The 23,782-nt window shown below is 42.6% G+C and overlaps 1 protein-coding gene across 2 annotated transcripts in view; it reads right to left on the bottom strand.

Annotated features, from left to right (window-relative positions):
• Positions 1-1,390: 1,390 nt before the first annotated feature.
• The window catches only part of ccdc83 (coiled-coil domain containing 83), a 109,993-nt gene continuing 87,601 nt past the window's right edge, over positions 1,391-23,782 (bottom strand). The window contains exon 11 of one of the 2 annotated variants that reach the window (XM_072264349.1): positions 1,391-2,495. In XM_072264349.1, coding sequence (XP_072120450.1) covers positions 2,319-2,495 — 177 coding nt within the window. In that variant the 3' untranslated portion in view covers positions 1,391-2,318. The remainder of the gene's footprint in view (positions 2,496-23,782) is intronic. The other variant, XM_072264347.1, reaches the window with a different exon arrangement.

Raw genomic sequence — 23,782 nt, 5'->3', positions numbered from 1 at the left:
TGATTGGCAACAACTTCTCTACAATCAGGATCAACACAGGTGTTTAACCTCCTGCTCTATGCGCTTTATACTTCTGACTGTGAGGCTAAGTACTACTCCAATGCCATATTTAAATTTGCTGACAACACCACTGTTGCGGGCTGAATCAAAGGTGTGATGAATCAGCATATAGGAGGGAGATTCAGGATCTGGCTATATGGTGCCACAATAACAACCTCTTACTCAGTGACAGCAAAACCAAAGAGCTGGTTATTTTTTCATTGATTTTATTGTTTTTTTTCTATTTAATATGAATATCTGCAAGAAAATGAATCTCAGGAGCTCCTTCAGTTTTTAATTACAAGTCTTTCCCTAGTCATGGCAAGATCCCTTTCCTGTGGATTGTTCATAAATTGAACAGTTGGCAAGTCAAAAGGTGGTAGTGAACAGAGTTCTGAAGTAGTTCGTGATACTTGCATTATTTGTCAAACTGTGGTGGAAGTGATTCCAATTAAAAAGGGCATTAAAAGGAGAAAGGCTGTACCATGGTAGACTGAGGAATCTGCAGAGGCATTTAGGGAGAGAAATAAGGCATTCAGGAAAGTTAAGTATCACTCTGAGTGAACTTTTTAAGTATAAAAGAGTACAGGCTGTGGTGAGGAAAATGGTGAAGGTTATAAAAAAGGTTTACTGGAGGTCATATTGTGATCGTATTGGAAGGGATATTAAACTTGGAGGTGTTTGGGGAAAGATTAAGAAAATGGGGGGGGGGGGTGTGATTCATTGGACTCATAACATTCCAGTAAAGAAGGTAATATGGTTGGTTGAGTTCCTGGCTCAGTCATTTGCTGCAATTCATAATCAAGATAATTTAAGTGAAAAGGCTGAACAATGTAGGGATAAGGCTCCAAGTGAATATCCTGATGTGTTAGAAACCAACTGTAGCAATGATAGTATTAGTGATGTAGAGTTTTCTTTGTGTGAATTTAAGAAAGCTATTAATAGTACAAGTCAGGCAGCTCCAGGAAAGGATGATATGTTATTATATGTTTAAACATATGGCTGACAACTGTCTTGAGATGATATTAAAATTTCGAATCATATTTGGAGTTTAGGCCATCTTCCCTCTTCATGGAAAATGTCAGTAGTCTTGCCTATTCTATAACCTGGGAAACTCCCCGTCAGATCATTCTAGTTAGTTATAGACCAATATCATTAACATCCCATTTGTGTAAACTTATGGAACATATGGTAATAGTGGTTGAATTGTATTTTGGAAAAAAAGAGGTGATACAGTATTATCAACAGATTTCAGAAGGGTGGAATGGCATTGGAATCACTTTTATATTTGGCAGATTATATTAGGAAAGCACAGGTAAAGAAGTTATAATAGTATTTTTGAAAAAGCATATGTTATGGAGGGAGGGTCTTTTGATTAAATTGTGGAAATTAGGAGTGAGGAAGGCTATATAATTTTTTTGAGTTTCTTGAATGGTCAATGCAGGTAAAGGTAGATGAGATGCGATAAAGAATGGGAACCCACAAGGCAGTATTTGTAGCCCTTTATTGTTTAATATTATGATTAATAGATAGAGATGGAAAATTCAATTTATCTGTATATAGGATGCAATTAGCGATTAACAAAGTCAAACAGTGGGCAAGTAGATGGAGTTTTAAGCTTTCAGTAGCTAAAACACAAGTTATGTTTTTTGCAAAGAGGATCAACAGACCCGCACTTGAATTGAAATTGCATGGTCAAACTCTTGAAATGTAAGTGGTAAGATTTCTCAACATATGGCTGGATAATAAGCTGACATGGAAGCACTCTATCAGTAAAATAATTGATAAATGTAAAGGGCATTAAATATCCTTGGGTATCTATGTGGGTATTCTTGGGGTGCTACACTAAAATCTGACTGTTTAATTTGGTCTGTACTTAATTATGGCTGTGTGGCTTATGGATCAGCTTCATCTTCAAATTCAAAATGGTTGTGCTACAAGCACAGGTTTTAAGACTATGTTGTGGTGCAGGAGGGTCATCTCCTGTTTCAGCTTTACTGGTTGAAATGGCCCTTACAGTCGCAGAGACTGAAATTGATGTGAGGGGGCAGAGAAATTGTCAGTTTTGTTAAAATGTGTTGGAAGACTGTTGGGAACATCACGAAGAGTGTCTTTAGTTTTGGGTGGCTGGGTACTTATCACACTAAGAATATGGGTTTGCTGGATTACGCAATAGACTAAATTACTGGCAACTTGAAACATCAGATTTTGGTGCAGGAACACTCACCTTCACATGAACTAATGATTCTCAAAATGTAATGATTCTAGAAATGTAATACCTATGAAATAACAGATCTCAACATTGTGCTCGTGACAGGCCATCCCAGCTCCGCTTCATGTGGTTCTCTTTGTTCATTTTTCCTTCCTTGACCAGTAGGTTGCTCAGTTGCTTGAAGCAGCATAGCTTGGCCTTTTACATGCAACATCCTCTGCTCAAATGTACCACACTCTAAATACTTGAGGCAAATTAGAAATATTTCTCTCAATTATGTAATAACCTTCTTAAGATTGTACCAAATTCCAAATAGTATTTGAACATGATAATCTGACCAAGGCCAGCTGCTTCTCCATACTTGTAGTCCTGTAAAAACAAGACTGAGCTGGAGGCCAGCCTGCCACAGTCAGATCATCGGACAAATTTAACAGTTCAAATTCAAATATTTAAAAAATGTAACACATTCAATGCAATTTTAGTACTTTAAGATAAAGACAATGTAATATATGGGAAAATAAACCCTTTATTGATCAAGTGCTTATAGTAAAGCTGACAGGGCTTAATTTTCATTTGATAAAGAACTAGTAAGGGTTTTATTTCCCAACTCTACACCACACTGCAGTCCAGTTGGTGGTGGTAATGCACTTTTAAGTTGGACTGCCAACCGCCATTAAAAGTCAAAAGAAGATACTTGCACGATCTTAGCAGCCAGCAAATCCATACTGCCAGTTTCATTCGTATATACTGGCTATACATAAATTGGGCGTTTATACTCTGGGGCGCATCCATATTCTTATTGCTAATGGCAACAGATTAGAAATATGCAGTACATGAATGGCTAGAGGCCACTTCACTTTTATACACATGTTCCACCTATTAATTCAGGCTATTGAAAAATGAATATTTTCAAAATGTTTAATGAATAAATTATTTAACATTTTGGTTTGCTGATAGAGGACTATTCTTATTTGGTTTTACAGGTATGTACACCAGAACTTTACCATTTAAAAGAATTTTTTGCATGCATGTATTGTTAATCTACTGGTTAAGACTATGAATTCTGAGTTGGTTTGCAATCTGTCCCAAAGCTGTGCATATTAATAATACAAAGGAGAAATAAACTATTTGTTGGTTTTCTTGAGGAGGTGTTTAACCTCCATTTCATGCTTCCCCAGTGATTGAGTAGTAGTACATGATTACAAAATATTTTCTTTAACTTTCTCAAATGACTTTGGAAGGGTCACATGAATAATTTCACAGGATGCTCAAATGAGAGCCTCTGCCCTCCAAGCCTTATGGTTGCCAAGCAGTACTTTGGAACAAATGCTTACGGGCATTATGCCATTTAGTTAATGAATTATGGCATTAACTGAGTGAAAAAGGTAGAAATATTTTTGTATTTGGTTCATTGTACACTCAGCCGCCACTTTATTAGGTACAGGAGTGGAATGTGGTCTTTTGCTGCTGCAATCCATCCACTCCAAGGTTCAATGTTCAGAGATGCTCTTCTGTACACTACCATTGTAACAGGTGGTTATTTGAGTTAATGTCACCGTCCTATTAGCTTGAACCAGTCTGGCCTTACTCTTTTGACCTCTGTCATTAATAAAGTGTTTTTGCACACAGAACTGCTGCTCACTGAATGTTTTTTTTTGGGTTTTCGCATGATTCTCTGTAAACTCTAGGGACTGATGGGTGTGAAAATCCCAGGAGATCAGCAGTTTTTGTGATACCCAAAACACCACATCTGGCACCAACCATCGTTCCACAGTCAAAGTCACTTCGATCACATTTCTTTCCCATTCTGGTGTTTGGCCTGAACAACAACCAAACCACTTGACTTTGCTGCATACTTTTATACATTGTGTTGCTGCCATGTGAGTGGTTGATTAGTTATTTGCATTAATAAGCATGTGTACCTATTAAAGTGGTTACTGAGTGTATGTTAACTAAAGTTGTCACATTTATTTAAAGAAAAAATATATCTTGAATTTCAAAAATATATTGTCTAACTAATGGAAATGACATCTGGTTTAAGTATGGTTAGTATTCTTCCAGCTGTGCATCAGAAAGATGAAATAAATGGGTAAGTGTTGCCTTTCTCTGTTTAATTATCCATTCCTCTTAGCATACTGTCAAGTTTGTTATTGTGTTTTTTCGTGATATAATATTTCCAATTTTGATAATTTCTCCACATTCTCAACATGTCTGTAACAAATTACTTCGGAGGATTAAAACTAAAATGCATGATTTGATCTCTGGCACAATGCAAGTAACTAGATATAATATTTTTGTGTTTGAATGTACGTGATTTAATGTGGAAGTTGTTGTTGTTGTTCGTCCTTCGTAGTCGAAGGTAACCATGGCTTCAAAGTCAAATGGGAGACTGATGGCTGTGGGTCCGGAGGTGACTGATGAGGCCAATCCGGGCCCTGAAGGCTCGCCCACATGTGGGACACAAGTGGGTGGGTGCTGTCGTGGCAGTGGATGCTGCTTGGGCCTTGCGCACAGCATGCTTTTGCTTTCGTTGCGCCTCGATGATGCGCCTGACTTCAGCTGCACGGGCTCCTGTGGTGATCTTGCTGCGCCAAGCTGGACAGTCGAGGGCAAGCGTCTCCCACGTGTTGATGTCGACACCCAGGCCTTTGAGGGACCCTTTGAGGCAGTCTTTGTAACGTTTCTTCTGCCCCCCGACTGAGCGCTTGCCCTGACACAGTTCTCCGTACAGCAGCTGCTTAGGCAATCGGGCTGTCTGGCATTCTGACCACATGTCCAACCCACCTGGCTTGGGCTTTCAGCAGGAGGGTGCAGATGCTGCAGAGCCCAGCTTGTTCCTGGATTTCCGTGTCGGGGACTTTGTCCTGCCACCTGCTGTGGAGGAGTCTGCGGAGACAGCTCAGGTGAAAGTGGTTGAGCTGTTTGGCGTGTCTGCTGTAGACAGTCCAGGTGTCGCTGGCTTAAAGGAGGGTGGTAAGGACCACTGCACAGTAGACCTTCAGCTTGGTGGTAAGGCTGAGTCCTCTCTGCTCCCAGACGTTCTCACGGAGTCTCCCAAAGGCGACGCTGGCTTTGGCAATCCTGTTGTTGACCTCAGCGTCTATGTTCACTGCGCGAGAGAGTATGCTGCCCAGGTAGATGAAGTTGTCGACTGCCTGGAAGTTCTGGCCCTTCACCGTGATGCGCGGCTCCTGGTATGGCTTCCCTGGGGCAGGCTGGTACATAACTTCGGTCTTTTTGGTGCTGATAGTGAGACCGAAGTTGTCGCAGGCTTGTGAGAAGCAGTCCATTTCACGCTGCATCTCCTGCTCCGTGCTGGCGTTGAGTGCGCAGTCATCAGCAAACAAGAAGTCTCGGATGACAGTCTCTTGCACCTTTGTAACTGCCTGCAGGCGCCTAAGGTTGAACAACCTGCCGTCAGTCCTGTACCTGACGTAGATTCCTTCTTCGTAGTTACGGAAGGCATCTGTCAGCATGGCAGAGAATACCGTACTGAACAGAGTCGGGGCAAGAGCGCAGCCTTGTTTGACGCCATTTGTCACTGGGAAGGCCTCCGAATCGTCGCTGTCATCCAGAACTTTCACCATCATACCGTCGTGGAACTGCCGGACGATTGTGATGAACTTGCTGGGGCAGCCAAACCCCTCCATGATCTTCCACAAGCCTTCTCTGCTGACCTTATCGAAAGCCTTGGTTAGATCGACAAAGGTCACGAAGAGGTCGCTGTGTTGCTCCTGGCATTTTTCCTGGAGTTGGCGCGCAGCAAAAATCGTGTCCGCGGTCCCACGTTCGGCACGGAAGCCGCACTGGCTTTCTGGGAGCAGACTTTGCTCAAGGTGTTGGAGAAGGCGGTTGAGCAGGACGCGGGCCAGAATCTTCCCCGCAATGGACAAGAGAAGGATGCCTCTGTGGTTGTCGCAAGACTGGTGGTTGCCTTTCCTCTTGTAGATGTGGACTATGCTGGCATCTTTCAGCTGTTGCGGGACCTGTCCCTTTTTCTACATGGACTGGAAGAGTACAGTCAGCTTTTGCATCATGACAGGGTCTCCTGCTTTGTATACCTCAGCAGGGATTGCATCGGGAAATGGCGCTTTGCCACAGGAGAGTTGCTTCACTGCCTTCCTGACTTCATCTACTGTGGGGAGGGTGTCGAGGTTCTTGTTGATCTCTACCTGGGCAGGCGGGCAATGGCCTCGTCGTTGATGTCGGCAGGGCGGTTAAGGACGTTGTTAAAGTGCTCAGCCCACCGATCCAGAATCTGCTGCTTCTCTGTCAGCAGCTGCGTCTCATCTGCGTTGAGGAGGGGTGAGGAGCCGGAGGACTGGGGTCCGTATACAGCCTTAAGCGCATCGTAGAAGCGCTTTATGTCGTGGCTGTCTGCATAGCCCTGGATTTCATCGGCCTTCTTGCTGAACCAGCTGTCCTGCATCTCGCGAAGTTTTTTCTGCACCTTTCTTCTTGCGTTGGTAAAGGCATCTTCCTTGGCTAGCGACGTGGGGTCGTTCTGATGCGCTCTGTAATGTTGATGTTTCTCCGTTAGTAGTGCTTGCATTTCTTCATCATTCTCATCGAACCAGTCTTGGTTTCTTCGGGTTGCTGGTCCGAGATGTTCGAGGGCAGTAGTGTAGACAGCGTCTCTGAAGGCCGTCCAATGTTCCTCAACGCTGGTCCCGTCTTCCTGTGGTGTGTCTGGCAGTCTGCCTTCAAGGTCATCGACGAATTCTTCTGCAACCCTGCTGCTTTTCAGCTTGGAGACATTCAGCCTCTTTGCAGTCTTCTGCCCTTGGGGTCTTCTCATGGGCAGAATGCGAAGCCTGAACTTGGACACAATGAGGCGGTGGTCGGTCCAGCACCACACATGGCTCTCGTCACTCTGACATCCATCCTGTCCCTCTTCCTGGTGATGATGTAGTCAATCAGATGCCAGTGCTTCGAGCATGGGTGCATCCATGACGTCTTCTTACGGGTAGGTAGGCGGAACGGGGTGTTGGTGATGACAAGGTCGTGTGTGGCACATGTCTTGAGGAGCAGAAGGCCGTTGTTGTTACACTTGCCAGTGCCGTGTCTTCCAATGATCCCTTCCCAGGTTTGGTAGTCTGTCCCTACTCTGGCATTGAAGTCCCCGAGAACGATGAGCTTCTCTGACTGTGGGATTGCTGAGATGAGGGCGTCGAGTTCTTCATAGAACTTGTCTTTAATATCATCTGGGTTGGTCATGGTGGGAGCGTAGGCACTAATCAGCGTAGCACTCTTCTTGTTTGCAAGTGGGAGCTGAAGTGTCATCAGGTGGTCGTTGATGCTTTCTGGGTGCTTGGTGAGTTTACGTGCGAGGTTAGAATTGATGGGAAATCCCACACCTGCTTCCCGTCGTTCAGCGCTGCTGTGACCGCTCCAGAAGAACGTGTATCCACCACTATGTTCTGTCAGCTGGCCCTTTTCGCGTTTCGCTGAGAGCTGTAATGTCCACGTTGTAGCGAGCTAGCTGTTTTGCAACCAGTACAGTTCTTCGCTCTGGTCTGTCTGCCTTGATGTTATCTCGCAGAGTTCTCACGTTCCATGTGCCAAGGTTGAGCACCATCACTTTCTTCTTCACTGTTGTAGGTCGACCGCTGTGAGGGATTCCCACCAGCCGCGGCAAGCTGGTCAGGGTGAAGTGAAGCAGACTATGTTTGAGGCACCTTTTCCAGCCCCCTCCTCCATGGAGGTGAGCAGAGCGATCCTAAAGAGGGCTGCTCAGACACCCAGGGGACTGCCGAACTCAACTGCTGCTTCGGTCCAGTAGAGAGCGACCCTATGCCCTGGGCCGCCTGTGTGCAGGTTTGTGACTACAGCTTCCAGTGTATCCGTACCTGCTGCTTCGCCACTCCCCCATCGCCACAGGACTTTAGGTTGCGCGTTGGGTTTGAAGTCATGACTTGCGCTTGACGTGGATTAAAGTGAGGGAGAGTTGCGCAGGTCGTCAGCCTCACTCTCTCGTCCCGGCCTATCTGGACCCAGTGGCAAGACATAGTCGAGACGGCTGGAGATAGGTCAGGATGCAGTGGATGGCCAGCAGTGTTCTGTGTGTGTCTCACTGTGCCCTCTTAGCGCTCCACGACGCATTGCTGAGAATCACCTTTCTGCCCGTTGAACCAGTGATGGTTTCTTCCGCACAGTCCGCCGAATCCAGGCTTCACACGCTAGGTAGACAAGCCCTGAGTGTTGTGGGTCTACGGTGGTTCTTGCAGCGTGCTCGCAAGCCTCCCTACCCATTGTTGGGCATCCTCATCCGCCTTTGCAGCCGTTGGGAGATGTCTCCTCTTCCGCCTGCTCCGCCGTTGGAGTATCATATTAATTAAACAGCATTGGGGGTTTGAGCTGTCATAATTGTAATGTATTAAAATTTAATTTATTCTGATTACTTGATTTTTTAATCCACAAAAATTAGTCGAAATAGTATACAGCATGAACATTGTGTACCTAATCATTTGGTCAAGGTGGATTACCTGCTGAGCATACTAATCTTTGCTATAGTGCTAATGGCTTTTGATGCGTTCCCCTACCCCCTATCCCCTCCCATCAGTCTCTCAAGGAATAAAATAGGGTTGTTATTGTGTTACATAAAATTTAGTTGTTCATAATGAATGCATCTGTAGCTTCATTTATATATGTGTTCCATCTACAGCACACTAGAAATTGTGCCAAACAACCCATATGTTTTGATATGGTAGTAAAATGTAACTGACCATCTTAGCAAAACTCAGAAATAAGAACAGAATAGGCCTGTTAGAACATTGCATCACCTGGAATTGCCACTTGAAGTCTCTACAAGTTTCCACTTTACTAAAGGAGCATGTGGATGGTTCTGGTTTTTCATGCCATTAAGTCAGGCAGGAAGATCTGAAAGATGAACAGACTACATCTCCACTTTTTAAACACTACCCCACCCCCCCAGCCCAAACACTGTTGAAGAGCTTCATCTTCTTTCAAAGCTGTCATGGTGTTTAATAGAGCTTAACTGCATGATTTTAAATAATTTATCAGGATTTTGAAACAATCAAATTAAAACAAATTTTTGTTTGAAGGAAGTGGTTACTTTCTCTTTTTGCCTTCCAATTGACAGTTCTAGAATCCTAATTTTAGCAAATAACCAGATCTTGCTGCAGAATTTGAGAAGTGGTTTTGTTTTTCTTCCTCCATTATCAAAACCCCAACCTCCATAATTCCCTTGAGTTACACTGGGTAGCCCAGCTCTGCTATTGGGTTCCAAGGGTAAGTAATACTGTATAGATCCAGTTTTGTGAAACTGTCGGTAAGTCCTGGATTCTTCAAATGCTTGGACAACATTATTTTGGCTAAAGTGCAAGTTTCGAGCAGAATCAATATCTTTTTATTTTCTCCTCCAGAGATATTGGCTACTTATTGATGTATGGTTTCTTTAGGTCTGATAGTCTATTGATATCATCCTTATCCTTTTCTCTGGGACATAAAAAATATGACTGATTAGTTGCAGACAGGATATTGTATCCAAGACTAATATTGCTCTCTCCAAATGTATTTCTACAAGCAACAGACACCATAAAATTATAATTAAACAGAATATGCTGCAATTTCAAAAACTAAAATAGGGTGAGCTTAAACAATAGTTCTGTAAGATTTTAATTTGTATTGATATAGATTGCCCAGTCATGACTGCACAATTGGCTCAGAGGCAACAGTTACTGTACATATCAGAATATACTTTAGACTTGATCTGTAACTAGTGGATCAAGATGGATAATATTATGGGACAGCTTTCAGGTGTGTTCCTTTTGTTGCTATTCTAAGCTTCTCAAATTGTTCAAGCAAGGCTGTAGAATTCAACTTGAAATTACCTGCTCTTGCAGATTCTGCTCCATGTCAGCTGCTTTCATGGTAGATTTTGGACAGGGAGGATGCCCCCAAAGCAATCATAGATCTGGGTTCACTCGTTGACTGGCATCCAATTTTAAAAAGATATTTTTAATCCAGGCATCCACCTCAAAGATCTACTTTTGGTACCTAGCCAATTTTTGAAAAGGGTTAAATGCCCTATCCCAATCCTTTATTATGCTATCTGTTTTCTGATCTGTACCCTTGTTTCACTATGAGCCTGAATACCTGCCGAGTAATGAAGACTTCTGCCAACCAACTGGCTGGTGTTTTCATGAATATCTTCAACCTCTCGCTCTGGCAGCGTGTGGTACCCCTCTGCTTCAAGCAGGCTTCAATCATACTGATGCCCAAGACAAGCATGGTAACCTGTCTAAATGACTATCGCCCAATGGCACTTCGGTCCACAGTGATGAAGTGTTTTGAGAGGCTGGTGTTGAAGCATATCAGCTCCTGTCTGACTGATGACTTGGATCTACTCCAATTCACCTACTGAAGCAACAGGTCTACAGGAGATGCTATCTTATTGGCTCTTCACACAACCCTGGAACATCTGTACAGCAAAGATACATAAGTTAACTCCCAAGGCCCGTCCTCAATACCCTCCTGTGTAATTGGATCCTGGATTTCCTCACTTGTAGATCTCAGTCAATTCAGATTGGCAAGAACATCTCCTCTACAATCTCCATCAGACCAGGAGCACCACAGGGATGCGTACTTCGTCCCCTGCTCTACTCACTTTACACCTAGGACTGTGTGGCTAAATACAGCTTCAACACCATATACAAGTTTGCTGATGACACCACTGTTGTGGGCTGTATCATCAGGAGTGATGAATCAGTATACAGGAGAGAGATGGAAAACATGACTGAGTAGTGTAATAATGACAACCTCTCACTCAATGTCAATAAGACCAACAAACTGATTGTAGACTTCAGGAGAGGGAAACCAGAGTCCATGAGCCAGTAATCATCGGAGAAACAGGTAGAGAGGGTCAGTAACTTTAAATTCCTGGCTGTTACCATCTCAGAGGACCTGTCTTGGGCCCATCATATAAAGAATATTGTGAAGAAAGCACGACAACACCTCTACCTCCTCAGGAGTCTGTAGAGGTTTGACACATCGTTGAAAACCTTGGTAAACTTCTACAGTATAGATGTGTGTTGGAAAGTTTGCTGACAGACTGTTTTACAGCCTGGTATGGGAACATCAATGAGAGGAGAATCCTACAAAAAATAGTGGATTCAGCCTGGTACATCACAGATAAAACCCTCCTAACCATTGAGGACAGCTACATGAAACATTGCTGTAAAAAAGAAGCATCCACCTTCAAAGATCCTCACCACGCAGGCCATGCTCTTGTTGACGGAAGAAGGTACAGTTGCCTCAGGACTTACACCACCAGGTTCAAGAACAGTTAACCATCAGGCTCTTGAACTAAAGGGGGATAGCTACACTACTTTAAGGGCTCTAATGTTGTTATTTCATGCCCATTATTTATTGTTATTGAGTTATATCTGCATTTGCACAGTTTACAGTTTCTGATGTTAACAGCTTACAGTTACTGTTCCATAGATTTGCTAAGTATGCTACAGAAAAAGAATCTCAGGTTTTTATGTGGTGACATATATATACTCTGATAATAAATTTTACTTTGAACTTTATGTTTACAGGGTCTTGCTGGCATAGCTAAAGTAGATAGTTTGCACAGTCATGTTGCATGATGGCATATAAAATAAATTACCTATTTACAACCAAACTTCCAACATCTTGCCTAGTTTCAGCACTTAAAAGCCCATTGCTTTGACTTAATTTCTTAGTTTTCAAGTTCTCCTTACATAGACAGGATTAGATTCTCCGAGTTTGAACATAACCTTGCTGTTCTTTCTGTAGATTGAGATTTCCCCATGAATTTAGTGAATGGGTGATGAGAGTAGAAGTTTAAGCATTTTGCCTGGATAAAGGGAGATGAACTTCAGTTTGCATTTGAAATTGGCTGCCATCCCTCCAACAATCCAGATAGGAGGTTCTATAGCATTAGAATTGTTAGGAAGGGAAACAGATTTTTCCCTCAGGCTGTAAGACTACTGAACTCCCTGCCACCAACTAGCTCTTATCACGTATGAAGTGTCAGTAGTGTTATACAGTTCACTTTTTAACTTGTATATTCACCTTATTATTTATCAATTTATTTGTAGTAATATTACTTTGTGTTGTGTGTCAGTTAGAATCAGAATCAGGTTTACTATCACCGGCATGTGACATAAAATTTGTTAACTTAGCAGCAGCAGTTCAATGCAATACATAATCTAGCAGAGAGAAAAAAACCATAATAAAATAAAAATAATAATAAACATGTAAATCAATGACATATATTGAATAGATTAAAAAGATGTTCACAAACAGAAATACTGTATATTTAAAAAAAGTGAGGTAGTATCCCAGGGTTCAATGTTCATTTAGGAATCAGTTGGCAGAGGGGAAGAAGCTGTTCCTGAATCACTGAGTCTGTACCTCCTACCTGATAGTAACAGTGAGAAAAGGGCATGCCCTAGGTGTTGGAGGTCCTTAATAATGGATGCTGCCTTTCTGAGGCACTGCTCCCTAAAGATGTCCTGGGTACTTGTAGGCTAGTACCCAGGATGGAACTGACTAGATTTACAACCTTCTGTAACTTCTTTCGGTCCTGTGCAATAGCTCCCCCACCCCTATACCAGACAGTGATGCAGCCGGTCCGAATGCTTTCCACGGTACATCTATAGAAGTCTTTGAGTGTATTTGTTGACATGCCAAATCTCTTCAAACTCCCAATAAAGTATAGTCGCTGTCTTGCCTTCTTTATAACTACATCGATATGTTGGGACCAGGTTAGGTTAGATTAGATTCAACTTTATTGTCATTGTGCCGAGTACAGATACAAAGCCAATGAAATGCAGTTAGCATCTAACCAGAAATGCAAAGAATATTGTTATTTACAAAATAATTGCGAATAAAAAGTAAGTGCTACGGCACACAAATATAAAAGTATTGAGACAGTACAATATGAGTGCAATACTGCTTAGAGCTGTGATGTGAGGTTCAGCAGGGTCACAGCCTTAGGGAAGAAGCTCTTCCTGTGCCTGCTGGTGTGGGAGCGGAGGCTCCTATAGCGCCTACCGGATGGGAGGTGAGTTTAAAAAGTCCATGGTTAGGGTGAGATGCATCCTTGATAATTCTTTTTGCCCTGCCCAGGCAGTGTTTATGGTAGATGTTCTCAATGGTGGGCAATTGGGTGCCGATAATCCGCTGGGCAGTTTTCACCACACGCTGGAGTGCTTTGTGGTCCGATACGGGACAATTGCCATACCACACTGAGATGCAGTTGGTAAGTATGCTCTCAATGGTACAGCAGTAAAAGTCTGTCAGTATCCTGGGACAGAGGTGAGCTTTCTTGATGCTCCACAGGAAATAAAGGCACTGTTGTGCCTTTTTGATCAGGATGGAGGAGTTCAGGGACCTGGTGAGATCCTCGGAAATGTGGACACCAAGAAATCTGAAGCTTGATACACGTTCCACTATAGCTCCGTTGATGTAGATGGGGACGTGAGTGTGGCTCCTAGCATGTCTGAAGTCCAAAATGTTCTCCTTGATCCTCTGGGTGTTAAGGGCCGGGTTGTTGTCAGCACACCACATGGCCAGGTGCTGGGCCTTGTCTCTGTAGGTCCTTGGAGATCTTGACACTGAGGAACTTGAAGCTGCTCACTCTCTCCACTTCTGATCCCTCTATGAGGATTGGTATGTGTTCCTCTGGCTTGCCCTTCCTTAAGTCCACAATCAACTCTTTTGTCTTACTGACGTTGAGTGCCAGGGTGTTGCTGCAGTATCATTCCACAAGTTAGCATATCTCACTCCTGTACGCCCTCTTGCCATCACCTGAGATTCTACCAACAATGGTCGTATGGTCAGCAAATTTATAGATGGTATTTGAGCTATGCTTTACCACACAGTTGTGTATATAGAGAGTAGAGCAGTGGGCTAAGCACACACTCCTGAGGTCGCTGGTGTTGATCGTCAGCGAGGAGGATATGTTATCACCAATCTGCACAAATTGTAGTCTTCTGATTAGGAAGTTGATGATCCAATTGCAGGGCGAGGTACGAAGGCCCAGGTTTTGCAACTTCTCAATGAGGATTATGGGAATGATGGTATTAAATGCTGAGCTATAGTCAATGAACAGCATCCTGACGTAGATGTTTGTGTTGTCCAGGTGGTCTAAAACTGTGTGGAGAGCCATTGAGATGGTGTCTGCCATTTGACCTATTGTGGTAATAGGCAAATTGCAATGGGTCCAGGTCCTTGCTGAGGCAGGAGTTCAGTCTACTCATGACCAACCTCTCAAAGCATTTCATTGCTGTAGATGTGTGTGCTACCGAATGATAGTCAATAAGGCAGCCCACATTATTCTTAGGCACTGGTATAATTGTTGCCTTTTTGAAGCAAGTGGGAACTTCCACCTGTAGCAGTAAGAAGTTGAAAATGGCATATGTCTTAAAATTTGTTGTTATGTGTGCAGCATTACAGTGAGAGGTTGAAAATATCCTTGAATACTCTCACTAGTTGGTTGGCACAGGTTTTCAAATCCTTACCAGATACTCCATCAGGACCTGGTTTATATATACTGTGTTGTGCACCTTGGTCCGGAGGAACATTGTTTTGTTTTGTAGTATACATGCATACAGGTGAATGACAATAAACTGAACTTTAACATTTAGTTAAACTGTTTTTGCTGTATCTCTGCTTCTGTGGCCATGAGTCACTATTATCTGTTATCTCTGAACCCCTTTGCACTGCAAATAAGGAAAAAATTCAAAAGTACTTGAGCACAATTACTAATTTTTGTGATGCTTGTGTGAGAGAAATTATAAAGCTATATGTGGTTCTTAGACCATAAGACAGAGGAGCAGAATTAGGCCATTTGGCCTATTGAGTCTGCTCCGCCATTTCAACGTGACTGATCCAACTTTCCACTCAGCCCCAATCTTCTGCCTTCTCCCCATATTCCTTCATGCCCTGACCATCAAGAATCTATCAGCCTGTGTTAAATATACATAAAGACTTGGTCTTTGCAGCCGCCTGTGGCAAAGAATTCCACAGATTCACTACACACTGGCTAAAGAGCTTCCTCTTCATCTGCATTCTAAAAGGACATCCCTCTATTCTGAGGCTGTGTCCTCTGGTCTTAGACTCTCCCACCATAGGAAACATCCTCTCCACATCTACTTTATCAAGGCCTTTCACCATTTGATAGGTTTCAATGAGGTCACCCCTCATTCTTCTGAATTCTAGTGAATACAGTCTCAGAGACATCAGACGCTCTTCATATGACAAGTCATTCAATGCTGGAATCATTTTTGTGAACCTCCTTTGAACCCTCTCCAGTTTCAGCACGTCCTTTCTATGATAAGGGGCCCAAACCTGTTCACAGTACTCCAAGTGAGGCCTCACCAGTGCTTTACATAGCTTCAACATTACATCCTTGTGCTTCTATTTTAGTCCTCTTGAAATGAATGCTAACATCACATTTGCCTTCCTCACTACAGACTCAACCTGCAAATTAACGTTTAGGGTGTCCTGCACAAGGACTCCCAAGTCCCTTTGCGCCTCAGTTTTTTGTATTTTCTCTCCATTTAGAAAATAGTCACCCTTTTCATTTCTTCTAACAAAATGCATGACCATATACTTTCTGACATTGTATTCCATGTGCCATCTCTTTGCCCATTCTCCTAACCTATACCTTCTACAGTCTCTTTCCTCAAAACTACTGCCCCTTCACCTATCTTCATATTGTCTGCAAACTGTGCATCAAAGCCATCAATTCCTTTATCCAAATCATTGACATATAACGTAAAAGAAATTAGTCTCAACACAGACCCTTGTAGATCACCACTAGTACCCTGAGACCTCATCCTTAGCAATCAACTCCAACATCTTTCCAATCACTGAGGTCAGACTAACTGGCCTATAGTTTCCTTTCTTCCTCCTCTCTCTCTTCTTGAAGAGTGGAGAGACATTTGCAATTTTCCAATCTTCTGGAACCATTCCAGAATCTAGTGATTCTTGAAACAACATTACTTGTGACTCCATGGTCTCCAGCCACTACTTTCAGAACTCTGGGCTGTACACTATCTGGTCCAGGTGATTTGCTATCTTCAGACCTTTCAGTTTCCCAAGAATCTTCTCTCTAGTTAGTGTAACTTCACACACTTCATGCCCCCTGACACCTGAAACTTCCACCATACTGCTAGCGTCTTTCATGATGAAGACCGATGCAAAATACTTGTTCAGTTCATCTGCTATTCCATTGTCTCCCATTACTACCTCTCCAGCATTGTTTTTCAGCGATCAGATATCCACTCTCACCTCTCTTTTGCACTCTGTGTATCCAAAGAAACTTTTGGTATCCTCTTTAATATTATTGGCTAGCTTACCTTCATATGCCATCTTTACCTTAATGGCAGTAGTTTTTAGTTGCCTTCTGTTGGTTTTTAAAAGCCTCCCAAACCTCTAACTTCCCACTAGTCTTTGCTCTATTATATGCCCTATCTTTGGCTTTTATGTTGGCCATGCTTGTGTCATTTTTCCTTTGGAATACCTCTTCCTCTTTGGAATTTGCCTTCCAAATTGCTTCCAGAAATTCCAGCCATCATCCCTGCCAGTGTTCCTTTCAAATCAATTCTGGCTATCTCATCTCTTCTGCCTCTGTAATTCCCTTTACTCCACTGTAATACTGATACATCTGACTTTAGCTTCTCCATCATATGATTACTTTCCCCCAAAGGTTCTTTTCCCTTAAACTCTGTAATTAATTCTGGTTCATTGCACAACACCCAATCCAGAATAGCTGAACCCTAATGGGCTTGACCATGAGCTGCTCTTAAAAAGCCATCTCGTAGGCACTCAAGAAATTCTCCTTCTTGTAATTGATTTGCATTTTTAAGGCAGCAATTTAAAATACTATTGTTATTCTGTACTATGCTGCCATAAAAAGGAATTCCCTTGGATATGGGAACAATGCCTTATATACTGTAATTGACAGTGGCTACTAATTATTCTTTGCATTTTCTTTAAAATGGAAATACGAGGGGTGATTGCTAAGTTCGTGGCCTAAGGTAGAAGGAGTCAATTTTAAAACCTAGCACATTTATTTTTCAGCATAGTCCCCTCCTACATGTACACACTTAGTCCAGCGGTTGTGGAGCATACGGATCCCTTCTTTGTAGAAGTGGTCCACAGCAGGGGTTCATGGCCTAAGGTAGAAGGCAATAAGTTATTAACTTCAGCGAGAGTGTCTTGGACCTCTGGGTGGTCCACAGCAGGGGTGATTGATAAGTTTGTGGCCTAAGGTGGAAGGAGATGAGTTATACTGGTCTCATTACATGCACGTGCAGTTCAACTCTCTGAGTGAAAATGCAGAAAGTTTGAAGTTAATAACTCGTCTCCTTCTACCTTAGGCCACGAACATCACCCCTGCTGTGGACCATTTCTGGAGGTGCAAGTCGCCGACTTCTACAAAGGAGGGATCCATATGCTCCACGACTGCTGGACTAAGTGTGTAAATGTAGCAAAAAATAAATGTGCCAGGTTTTCTAAAATTGACTCTTTCTACCTTGAACTTATCAATCACCCCTTGTAGTCTCATATGCACTGCATTTAGATAATTGCCTTAATGTTTCTTATCATCCATCAGTTATTTGAATTGTATACTAGAAAATTAATTAAATATGAATTTTCCTTATTATATAAATGACAATCTTCCTCCTATTCCAACCATGCAAACAACTTTCATAACTTCTCTCAACTAATTATGGCTTCTACAGTAACATCAAAGTCATTTATATCACAAAAAGCAAGGGTCCCAGCATCAATCCCTACAGAACACCATTGGTCACAGACAGTTCTATCTTCTGCTTTCTATTACCCAGCTGATTTTTGGACCCTAGTTGCCAGCTCACTAAGGATCTTGTGCCTTAATTTTCTGGAAAAAGCCCACCATGTGGGATCTTGTTGAATGGCTTACTATGGTCTATAACACCTGCGATCTCGCTTTCATCAGTCTTAGTTGCACCTTCAGAAAAAAAACACTGAGGAAGGATTTCCTCTGCCCAAAACCATGCTGATTATCTGTGATCAAGTGCTACCTTTCCAGACGTACATAAATCTTATCCCTTAGGATCTTCTACAGTACCTTCCTTACCACTGATATATTGCTTATTGGTTTGTAATTGGCTGGCATATCCCTGCTGCCTTTGTTAAAGGAAGAATATTAGCTGCCCTCCAGCCATTTGCCCACCTTGCCTGTGGCTAAGATGAAAAATCTTTTGTTAGGATCACAGCTACCTCTTCCGTTGCTTCTGTCATACACACAGTTCTCAAGACAGGGTAGAAAACTGCTATTTAGGTAACTGCATAAAGTCCATTTGGAAATGCATGAATAACCTCAGAGGGGAGGGCTCCAGTCATGAGCTCCAGCCTCCATATTATCCAAGAGAGAGCTCTCATGAAGGCATTATGGATCCCATCACCCAGTTCATGCCTTGCTCTCATTGCTACCATCGGGAAGATTTACGGAAGCGTGAAGGCACACTCTCAACAATTCAGAGATGGCTTCTTCCTGTTTGTCATCCAATTTCTGTATGGTCATTGAACCCATGAACACACCTCACTACTTTTTTATTTCTATTTTTGCACTGCTGACTTAATTTAACTATGTAATACAGATGTATAGCTATATACACATATAGCGTATATAACCATATGATGTACATAGAAACGAGACACCACTTCTCCAAACAGGGGTGTAAAGCACACGACAACACATGATAACTTATGAAGGTAAAGATAAAATCTACAAATGAATCACACGTAAACAACAAACAAAAGTGCATTAATATTAAATATTGTAAGGTACAGAATAGATTAACCAGTGACACTTCGAACATGATACAGCAGGGAGTTCAGAAGCCTAATGGCCTGGGGGAAGAAATTATTTCTCATCCTGACCATTCTTGTTTTTATGCACTGTCTCCTGCCTGATGGTACAAAGTCAAAGAAGGTGCTGGATAGGTGGGATCCTTAGTAATTCTAAGCATCCTTCAGGGAGGTGATGATAAGGGACTAGGTGAGGTCATCCATGATGTGAACTCCTAGGAACATGGTGCACTTAACTCTTCGGAGGAGCCATGTATTCGCAGAAAGGGACGATTTGTCTGCACCTTCCTAAAGTCCACAATGATTTTCTTTGTCTTCTCCATGTTCAGGCTTAGGTTGCTGTTCTCACACTAATCCACCAGCCGTTCCATTTCCTTTCTATGCTCCGTTTCGTCATCGTTCTTGACAAGGCAAATTACTGTTGTGTCATCCGCCAACTTGATATAATTTAAGATGGATCCTGCAACACGGTCATGTGTCAGCAGTGTGAACAGCCTTGGGCTGAGCACAGCCATGGGGACGCCAATGCTCAGTGTAATGGGATGAGAGATGTTTCTGCCCACACGGACTGACTGTAATCTTGCTGTTAAGAAGTCCAGCATGCAATTGCAGAGGGAAGTGTTGAGGTCCAGCGAGGACAGTTTCTTCACCAGTTTCTGGGGCACGATGGTGTTGTGTTGAATGCTGAATTGAAGTCTATAAAACAGCAGTCTGGCATATGAGACTCTATTTTCCAGGTGTGACGGGACAGGGTGGAGGGCAAAGGCTATTGCATCGTCAGTGGATCAACTTGAGTGATAAGTGAATATGAAAGGGTCCAATGTAGCTGGGCGAAAGACTTTAATGTGTTCTATGGCCAGCTGCTTCAAAACATTTCATAATGGTTGATGTTAATGCCACCGAATGATCACCGTTTAGGCACGTTACTGTCGCCTTCTTTGGCACTTGAATAACGGTTGCCCCCTTGAAAACTGAGGGGAAAATGCATTGTTCCAGAGAGATGTTGAATATATCCATGAGCACCTCTGTCAGCTGGTAAATTATCACGACTTGATATATTATCAGGCCTTGCAAATTTGTGTGGGTTGACTTTGGCTGGGATCTTCCTCACCTTTGCTTCAGCCAGTGTGTCTGCTCATCTGGGGAAAGGAGACCTTCCTCGCCAGCACTTTGTTCTGTGCATCAAAAAGGATGTAGAAGACATTCAGCCTCCCAGGGAGTGAAGGATCCTGGTCACTTACGCACAGGGTAGACTTGTAGTCTGTAATCCTCTGAATTCCCTGCCGCATGTGTCTCGTGTCACTGGTATCGTAGAAGTGGCTGTAAATTCTCTGAGAATTTCGCCCTCCAGATGGAGTGGGAAAGCACAGTTCTTTCTTTCCTGAGAACTGATTCCCAAATGGATATTGACCATTTGGTAAATTGTCTAAGCTTGAATTTCTTATTTGCAAGATCATTCGCCATTCACAATAGAGTTGTTCAAAGTCAATCGAAACTTCAAGCTGGCAACCGATGATATTTTCAAATGCCGGCAGTCCTGCTGAAGGATCTCGGCCCGAAACGTCCACTGTACTCTTTTCCATAGATGCTGCCTGGCCTGCTGAGTTCCTCCAGCATTTTGTATTGCTTGGATTTCTAGCATCTGCAGATTTTCTCATTTGTGCTGGCAGTGTCTTTCGGGATTACGTCTCTGGCAAATCATAGTTGCTGCTACTTTTCTTGCAATGGTTGAGAATCTCTCATTTTCGATTATACCCATCATCAGCTTTTATAGTCTTGCACACACTGTTTAGTCCATGAAGTCCTTTCAGCCTCAGGTGAATCACCTTGTAACTGTACTTAGATCATCGAAGGAATTTAGGAAGTATTGGCAGCCTGATCACACTGGAGTGCTAGGTGGCAATAAAAATTTGCTGTTGCTGCCTCACTAAAGGAGTCAGCTCATTCGTTCCCTCCAATTATTTCATTCTTTCAGTTAATATGAGCCGCATAGTTTATAACAGCCATTCAAGTAAGTAATTGAAAAGCAGGAAAAGGTTCATAGTTTGTTCACTGTTTTATTGGAGTTCCGAAGAAGTGAGAAACCCATGTAGTTTCCTGAATTGTCTATTGTCACCTAAGGAATAATGAAATGCAGTGTAATTCACTGTAATTATTTACAGCAGCACCAACTAGCTGCAAGGATGTAGACACTATTATCCTTTGTCTGTTCTTTCTGTGCCTTTTGCTCCTTTCACTTTTGCTCAGTTCTCTGCTTTTTTACAGGATTTGTCTTTCTTTTTGCGTCTCACAGCTACATTGAACAATCACAGACTTCCCTGCAGTCTTCTCACATTTTCCTTTCTCTAACAATGCCTGCAGACGCTCACTTAGTCCATTCCACCCAAACAATGTTCTTCTCAACATACTTAATGCTTTCTAGTCCATTATGTACAAGCATGGACGCTACCAGAGTCCTTTAGAGGTCCTGGACAAAGAATTTTCAAACCACACAGACACACATTTCGTAATTCCTTATTTTAACAACACACTTACTGAACTTTTCTGTGTTTCGTGAGGGACACAACCTGGACCACATCAGACTCTGTCAGGAGACGATCTGGACCACATCAGCTTCTTTTAATGCTGCAGCTTTCCTATGTTGGCGACCTTGACTAGGTGTTGGCATAATTCGAGTACCCCACACAGGAGAAAATTTCTGTGCCAGCAGCAGGCTCAGCCGCTTGCTCAACTATGAGCTGTCTAGAATTTAGGACTGATTGGCTACCGAGGCTGAATTCCTTTCTCCTGTATAATGAAGCCAACGATTAGCTCTCTTGGTGGAATCTCCAAGTAGCTTTCGTCACCAATAAAATAACTGGGCCAGAACACACAGACATTTATGACTCAAATATAATTATTTTACTTGAGCAGAAAGAGAACAGTGACCCCTGTCACCCACACTGTTCTCAAGCCAGCACTGAAAACTGCTATTTTTATACAGAATCGGCTTATCTGTTATGGATATTGACCATTTGGTAAATTGTCTACGCTTGAATTTCTTACTTGCAAGATCATTTGCCATCACAATAGAGCTGTTAAAAGTCAGTCGAAACATCAAGCTGACAACCGATGGTATTTTCAAGTAGTATTCCTGTCTGGTCTGTCTCCGGTACCCCTACTGTGCAAAATGAAGCTATGCTCTTCTAGGTTTATTAAGCACTGCCACAGTTATGTTCACTCATCTGTCTGCAATGGGCAAGACTGGCTCCAGTGGTCTCCTTTGTTTGGATTTGACAACACACCACTGCATTCATCCTTGCCTGGGTGTTGTCTTTAACTCTTGCCTTACCACAACTTCCACACTTCCCTGGGGATTTATCAAGCTTTATGCATTCCATAACATTTATAACCACCTCAGTATTGATCTGTTCCAGATTATATACCTACCCCTTCCTGAGCTCTTGATCTTCGGTACCCTCTTTGGAATCACCAAATTTTGAGAAACTTCTATAGGTGTGTGGTGGCTACATCACAGCCTGGTATGGAAACACCAATGCCCTTAAAGAGAAAATCCTACTAAAAGTAGTGGATACGATCCGTCAAGGGTAAAGCCCTCCCCACCATTAAGCAAAGCAGCCTAGTGGTTAGCATAACACTTTACAGTACCAGTGACCTGGGTTCAATTACTGCAGCTCTCTGTAAGGAGTTTGTATGTTATCCCTGTGACCGCAAGAGTTTCCTCCAGGTGATTTGGTTTCCTCCTATACTTCAAAGACGCACTGGTTGGAAAGTCAATTGGTCATTGTAAATAGTCCCATGATTAGGCTCAGGTTAAATCAGGGGATTGCTGGGTGGACAACTTGAATGACCAGAAGGACCTATTCTGCGATGCATCTCTCTATCTCTCCCTCTACCTCCCTTCCCCACTCCCTCCCTCCCGCCCGCCCTTCCCCACTCCCTCCCTCCCTCTCCCTCACTCTTTTCTCCACTCCCTCCCTTTCCCTCCCTGCCTCCCTCTCTCTCTTCCTCCCTCACTTGCCCCATCACTGAACTGTTCCCACAACCTATGGGCTCACTTTTAAGGATTCTTCATCTCATGATCTTGGTATTTATTGCTTATTTATTTATGATGATTTCTTTCTTTATGTATTTGCACAATTTGTTGTGTTTTGCACACTGGTTGAACGCCCAAGTTGTTGTGGTCTTTAATTGATTCTATTATGGTTATTATTCTATTATGGATTTATTGAGTATGCCCACAAGAAAATGAATCTCAGGGTTGTATATGTTGACATTTATGTGCTTTGATAACAAATTTAGTTTGAACTTTGAAATTTACTACAACTGTCTGTTTTCATTGTATGAGCTACTTAACTGCAACTATCATGAACTCTACCCAGAGTGGTCTCACACCTCACTCAGAGTTCATTTAAAACGGATAGTTTTCTGTATGATTCTGCATTTAACTATATGTTTCAATGTACATGTGATAAATAAATCTGAATCTGATGTGAATTATGTGATAAAGAGATGAGAAAAATTGTAGAAGTTGATCAGCCACGATCTTGCTGAATGGCAAAGTAGATTTTAAATGTTTATCCTGATATTTGCTATTTCTTTTGTTCTTGTATTCATGCTCCAGCTTCCACTGAGTAAATGAGATGAAGGCGATTTTCAGTATTGTTTATTCAT

This window comes from Mobula birostris, chromosome 7 (assembly GCF_030028105.1).
Source record: "Mobula birostris isolate sMobBir1 chromosome 7, sMobBir1.hap1, whole genome shotgun sequence".
Taxonomy (NCBI): domain Eukaryota; kingdom Metazoa; phylum Chordata; class Chondrichthyes; order Myliobatiformes; family Myliobatidae; genus Mobula; species Mobula birostris.
The sequence above is the reverse complement of the archived record's forward strand: the minus strand, read 5'-3'. Positions and strand labels throughout refer to the sequence as shown.